The sequence below is a fragment of the Carassius auratus genome, unplaced genomic scaffold (genome assembly GCF_003368295.1).
Source record: "Carassius auratus strain Wakin unplaced genomic scaffold, ASM336829v1 scaf_tig00036537, whole genome shotgun sequence".
Classification (NCBI taxonomy): Eukaryota; Metazoa; Chordata; class Actinopteri; order Cypriniformes; family Cyprinidae; genus Carassius; species Carassius auratus.
The window spans coordinates 19,099-25,724 of NW_020526312.1; the positions used below are offsets into that span (position 1 = coordinate 19,099).

Below are 6,626 nucleotides of genomic sequence, written 5' to 3' on the forward strand. Positions count from 1 at the left end.
GAACATATTAAAAAGTGTAAACAAGTGTTAAATAGGCTGGCAACATACTAGATACATACTAATACATGCTAGCAACACTTAGCTTAGTGCTAAAGCATGCTAATAATGTAGTGAAAAAGGAAGTTGCTGTGACTCAGGCAAACAATGTCTGATCTTCCCCAAACTTCACACGCGTGATAGGTGTTCTGTCCTGATCAAGAACCCATGATAAAAATTAAGTTATAGTCATAGCGCCACCTGCTGGTAACAGGAAGTGACATGGTTAACACTGTTACAGACTCCTGGGAACAGAGTCTGTTACAAGTGTTAAATAGGCTGGCAACATACTAGATACATACTAATACATGCTAGCAACAGTTAGCTTAGTGCTAAAGCATGCTAATAATGTAGTGAAAAAGGAAGTTGCTGTGACTCAGGCAAGCAATGTCCGATCTTCCCCAAACTTCACACGTGTGATAGGTGTTCTGTCCTGAACCAAAAACCATGACCAAAATCAGTTATAGTCATAGCGCCACCTGCTGGTAACAGGAAGTGACATGGTTAACACTGTTACAGACTTCTAGGAACATATTAAAAAGTGTAAACAAGTGTTAAATAGGCTGTCAACATACTAGATACATACTAATACATGCTAGCAACACTTAGCTTAGTGCTAAAGCATGCTATTGATGTAGTGAAAAAGGAGGTTGCTGTAACTAAGGCAAGCAATGTCCAGTCTTCCCCAAACTGCACACATGTTATAGGTGTTCTGTCTTGAACAAGAACCCATGAAAAAATTCAGTTATAGTCATAGCGCCACCTGCTGGTAACAGGAAGTGACATGGTTAACACTGTTTCAGACTCCTGGAAACATATTAAAAAGTGTAAACAAGTGTTAAATAGGCTGGCAACATACTAGATACATACTAATACATGTTAGCAACACTTAGCTTAGTGCTAAAGCATGCTAATTATGTAGTGAAAAAGGAAGTTGCTGTAAAAAAGGCAAGCAATGTACGATCTTCCCCAAACTTCACACGTGTGATAGGTGTTCTGTCCTGAACAAACACCCATGACCAAATTCAGTTATAGTCATAGCGCCACCTGCTGGTAAAAGGAAGTGACAAGGTTAACACTGTTATGGACTTCTAAGAACAAATTAAAAAGTGTCAATAAGTGTTAAATAGTCTGGCAGTATGCTAGAAACATAACGAAAGATGCTAGCAACACTTAGCTAAGTGTTAAAGCATTCTACTAAGGAAGTGAAAAAGGAAGTTGCTGTAAAAAAGGCAAGTAATGTCCGATCTTCCCCAAACTTCACACTTGTGATAGGTGTTCTGCTCTGAACAAACAACCATGACCAAATTCAGTTATAGTCATAGCGCCACCTACTGGTAACAGGAAGTGACATGGTTAACACTATTACAGACTCCTAGGAACATATTAAAACGTGTAAACAAGTGTTAAATAGGCTGGCAACATACTAGATATATACTAATACATGCTAGCAACACTTAGCTTAGTGCTAAAGCATGCTAATAATGTAGTGAAAAAGGAAGTTGCTGTAACTCAGGCAAGCAATGTCTGTTATGTTCATTGTGTGTTTCTTGGGACTCTAATTTTGAAAATTACCAGACTAAGCAAGGGAGCAGCCATTTTGTTTTTAGTTTGCTCAGCACTCTCAAGCTTTAAGCTCCATGTGACTGCCGCTCCAGTTTTCTTTAATGTTCATGTCTTCGAAAGCATTGTCAGTAAGTAATTATTGTAAAATTTGTAAATTGAGAATATTTTCTTTATTACCTATGCTATATTGGTAATAATTATTTGTTATTTTATACACCAATTGCTCAACTGGTAACTCTGCTCTGTCAGCCTTTATATTGTGTATATATTTTGTATTCTTTGTACTAAAAACAATTTATTTGTGTATTGTTTTTGATAGTTTCACTCTCCTTTGAAGCATATTGGAGTAAACATCAGGATTTTTGAAAAACCACACCCTGGCTCCAGTCTTTATTTGAAGGGAGTTTGGCTTGCTGCTAAATTGTGTTCACACATATGGAAACACACAAGGAGAGCAGTACAGTGAAATGACAAACTCAGCTGGCTGAACATCTTGGCAGAAGCGTACAGTAGCAAATAGTGAGCATCATGGCTGAAAGGTATCCAAAAGACACCACGTTAGGAAAGATACAAAGTAAAAGTAACAGAGCATCTGACACATCCTCTAAAAGTTCCATAAGAACTTCAAGATCCTCAAGATCTTCAGTTGGTGTTGCTGCAGCACGCGCTAGAGCTAAGGCAGAAGCAGCACGTGCACGAGTTACCTTTTCAGAGAGAGAAATTGCAATTAAAGTGGACTCAGCAAGACTACAAGCTAATTTGGAAGCCCTACATCTGGAAAAAGAGGCTGCAGCTGCTAGTGCAGAAGCGGATATATTAGAAGCAGCAGCAGAGTTTGAGGATGAGGAGCCATATGAAAGGAAAAGTCACTCTTCATCAGCACAAAGCACAAAAAAACGTGTTTGTGATTATGTCAGGGATCAAGCTACATATCTCAGTGAGCAGGCCGACTTAACCGCTGATCAGTCTCATGATTGCAAATCTGAACCAGACCAAGTAACGGATCAGAACCAGTTTACCTCTCAAACTGAACCAAATATAGTGCATGTGAATGATGACCAGTATGTCGTACTTGATGCATGTTCTACATCTCCATCTCTAAGAGTGCCAAAACTGCAACAAGTAAAACTCCCAAGAAACATGAAAAAAGAGTCAATAGAAATACCAGTCAGCAATAAATGGCAGCAACAGGCTAAGTGCAGTGGTGTATCCAGATCTTTGCCACAACACTCAGAAACTTCAGGCATGATGGACCTAGTGAAATATCTTGCACGTCGTGAGCTGGTGAGCAGTGGTTTAACACGCTTTGATGATCACCCTGAAAGTTACAGAGCCTGGAGGTCCTCTTTTATCAACACAATCAAAGACTTGGGTCTTACGGCCAGTGAGGAGCTAGACTTGTTGTCAAAGTGGCTTGGTAAAGAATCTTCAGAATACGTAAGACATCTCAGGGCAGTTCACATAGGAAACCCAGACACAGCCTTGAAAATGGTCTGGAACAGACTTGATGAATGCTACAGCTCACCTGAAGTAATCGAAAGTGCGTTGTTTAAGAAGTTAGACAGTTTTCCCAGGATTTCAGGTAAAGACAACCTCAAATTAAGAGAGCTAGGAGATCTTTTAATGGAGCTTCTCTCAGCCAAAGACGACGGCTATCTACCAGGTTTAGCCTACTTAGACACTGCTCGCGGCATCAGGCCCATCGTTGAAAAACTGCCATATACCTTACAAGAGAAATGGATTTCTCAAGGCTCAAAGTTCAAAGAAGAATTTGGTCTCACTTACCCTCCTTTCTCGTTCTTTACTCAGTTCATTTGCAATCATGCTAAAACACGTAATGATCCCAGCTTTGCCTTTTCTAGTAGTTGCCGCCCACAGTATGAAGGGCTCACTGTAAACCGCTCTAACTTCAAGACGCCAGTGTTGGTGCACAAAACTGAAATCTCTCATAGTGCATTTCAAGACAAAATGCCTTCTAAAGATGATCCAGCCAAATACTGTCCTATACACAACAAACCTCACCCTTTGAGGAAATGTCGAGGCTTCAGATTGAAAACCATCGATGAGCGAAAAGCATACCTAAAAGACCAAGGGATCTGCTTTAGGTGCTGCTCTTCATCATCACACTTTGCTCGCGATTGCAAAGTCATTCTAAAATGTGATGAGTGCAACAGTGACAGTCACAACTCAGCTCTGCATCCTGGTCCTATGGTCCGTGCTGCTGGATTATGGCTTATTGGAGGAAAGAGATGCATAAGCAGTATTCTTCATGGATGTGTAACCTGTCGTAAACTTCGTGGTAAACTTGAAATGCAGAAAATGTCAGACTTGCCACCAGAACGACTAAGTGTGTCACCACCCTTTACTTACACTGGCTTAGATGTCTTTGGGCCTTGGACAGTGGTAGCTCGCCGAACAAGAGGAGGTCAAGCTCTCAGTAAACGCTGGGCGGTGCTTTTCACCTGCATGAGCACCCGTGCAGTTCACATTGAAGTCATTATGTCTATGGACTCTTCGAGTTGTATCAATGCACTTCGCAGGTTTTTCGCGATCCGTGGCCCTGAAAAACAACTGCACTCAGACTGTGGAACCAACTTTGTTGGTGCTTGCAATGATGTTTGATGATGTTACAGACTCCTAGGAACATATTAAAAAGTGTAAACAAGTGTTAAATAGGCTGGCAACATACTAGATACATACTAATACATGCTAGCAACACTCAGCTTAGTGCTAAAGCATGCTAATAATGTAGTGGAAATGAAGTTGCTGTAAAAAAAGGCAAGCAATGTCCGATCTTCCCCAAACTTCACATATGTGATAGGTGTTCTGTCCTGAACAAACACCCATGACCGAATTCAGTTATAGTCATAGCGCCACCTGCTGGTAGCAGGAAGTGACAAGGTTAACACTGTTATGGACTCCTAGGAAAATATTAAAAAGCATCAACAAGTGTTAAATAGGCTGGCAACATACTAGATACATACTAATACATGCTAGCAACACTTAGCTAAGTAGTAAAGCATGCTACTAATGTAGTGAAAAAGGAAGTTGCTGTAACTCAGGCAAGCAATGTCAGATCTTCCCCAAACTTCACACGTGTGATAGGTGATCTGTTCTGAACAAACACCCATGACCAAATTCAGTTATAGTCATAGCGCCACCTGCTGGTAACAGGAAGTGACAAGGTTAACACTGTTATAGAATCCTAGGAACAAATTAAAAAGTGTAAAAAAGTGTTAAATAGACTGGCAACAAGCTAGAAACATAATAAAACATGCTAGCAACAATTAGCTAAGTGTTAAAGCATTCTCCTAAGGCAGTGAAAAAGGAAGTTGCTGTAACTCAGGCAAGCAATGTCCGATCTTCCCCAAACTTCACACGTGTGATAGGTGTTCTTTTCCAAACAAACACCCATGACCAAATTCAGTCATAGTCATAGTGCCACCTGCTGGTAACAGGAAATTACCATGTTAACACTGTTGTGGACCCCTAGGAACAAATTAAAAAGTGTCAAAAAGTGTTAAATAGGCTGGCAACATGCTAGAAACATAATAAAACATGCTAGCAACATTTAGCTAAGTGTCAAAGACTGCAACTAATGCACTGAATATGGAAGTTGCTATAACTCAGGCTAGCAACGTCCGATCTCCCCCAAACTTCAGACATTTGACAAGAGTCCTGTACTGAACACATCAACATGCCCGTACTCCATTATAGTCATAGCGCCATCTACTGGCAACATGAAGTGTCATGTGTAACACTCTTATGGACTCCTAGCATGTGTAACAATATTATGGAGTCCTAGCAACATATTAAAAAGTGCCAGCAAGTGATAAATACACTGGTAGCACGCTAGAAAAATTCTTAAACATGTTAGCAACACTTGGCTAAATGCTAAAGCATCATTTTACTGCAGTGAATCAGTAAGTTACTGTAATTCAGGCATACAGTGTCCAATCTGCCCCAGATTGAACAAGTTTCATGAGAGTCCTGCCCTGAAGACATAAATAAGCCCGTATTCGATTCTAGTCATAGCGCCACCTAATGGCAACAGGAAGTGGCATTTCTAATACTGTTATGTACTCCTTAAAAAATAATAAAAAGCAACAATAAGTATTTAATAGGCTGGCAACATTCTAGAAGCATACTAAAACATGCTAACATCACTTAGCTAAAGGCTAAAGCATGCTTCTAATGCAGTGAAAAAGGAAGCTGCTGTAACTCAGGCAAGCAATGTCCGATCTTCCCCAAACTTCACACGTGTGATATGTGTTTTGTTCTGAACAAACACCCATGACCAAATTCAGTAATAGTCATAGCGCCACCTGCTGGTAACAGGAAGTGACAAGGTTAACACTGATATGGACTCCTAGGAACAAATTAAAAAAGTGTCAAAAATTGTATCAAAAATCCTGTCCTATACACAACATGCCTGTATTCGGTTATAGCCATAGCTCCATCTACTGGCAACAGGAAGTGTCATGTGTAACACTGTTATGGACTCCTAGTAACATATTACAAAGTGCCAGCAAGTGATAAATACACTGGCAACATTCAAGAAGCATACTAAAACATGCTAGTAATAGTTAACTAAGTGCTAAAGCATGCTACTAATGCAGTGAAAGAGGAAGTTGCAGTAACTCAGGTAAGCAATGTCTGATCTTCCCCAAACTTCAGACGTTTGACAAGGGTCCTGTCCTAAATACATCAACATGCCTGTATTCGTTTATAGTCAAAGCGCCACCTGCAGGCAACAGGAAGTGTCATGTTTAACACTTTTATGCACTATTTGTAACACATTAAAATATTCCATTGTGTGCTAATCATGCTAGAAATATTCTAAAACATGCTAGCAACACTTGCTATGTGCTAAAGGATGCTATTAGTACTATGAAACATGAAGCTGTTGTAACTCATGCATACCAGCATTTCCAGTCTAACCCAAACTTCACGTTTTATAAGAGTCCTGGCCTGAACACAACTAAAGGCCAATATTCAACTATAAGCATAGAGCCACCTGCTGG

General features: G+C 40.1%; 1 protein-coding gene across 1 annotated transcript; it reads left to right on the top strand.

Moving 5' to 3' along the window:
• The first annotated feature begins 1,654 nt into the window (after positions 1 to 1,654).
• On the top strand, positions 1,655 to 4,224 carry LOC113082590 (uncharacterized). Its single transcript, XM_026254167.1, has 2 exons — positions 1,655 to 1,730; positions 1,922 to 4,224. Exon 2 carries the CDS (start codon positions 2,131 to 2,133, stop codon positions 4,222 to 4,224), a length of 2,094 nt encoding a protein of 697 aa, XP_026109952.1. The 5' UTR covers positions 1,655 to 1,730; positions 1,922 to 2,130.
• The last annotated feature ends 2,402 nt before the right edge of the window (positions 4,225 to 6,626 follow it).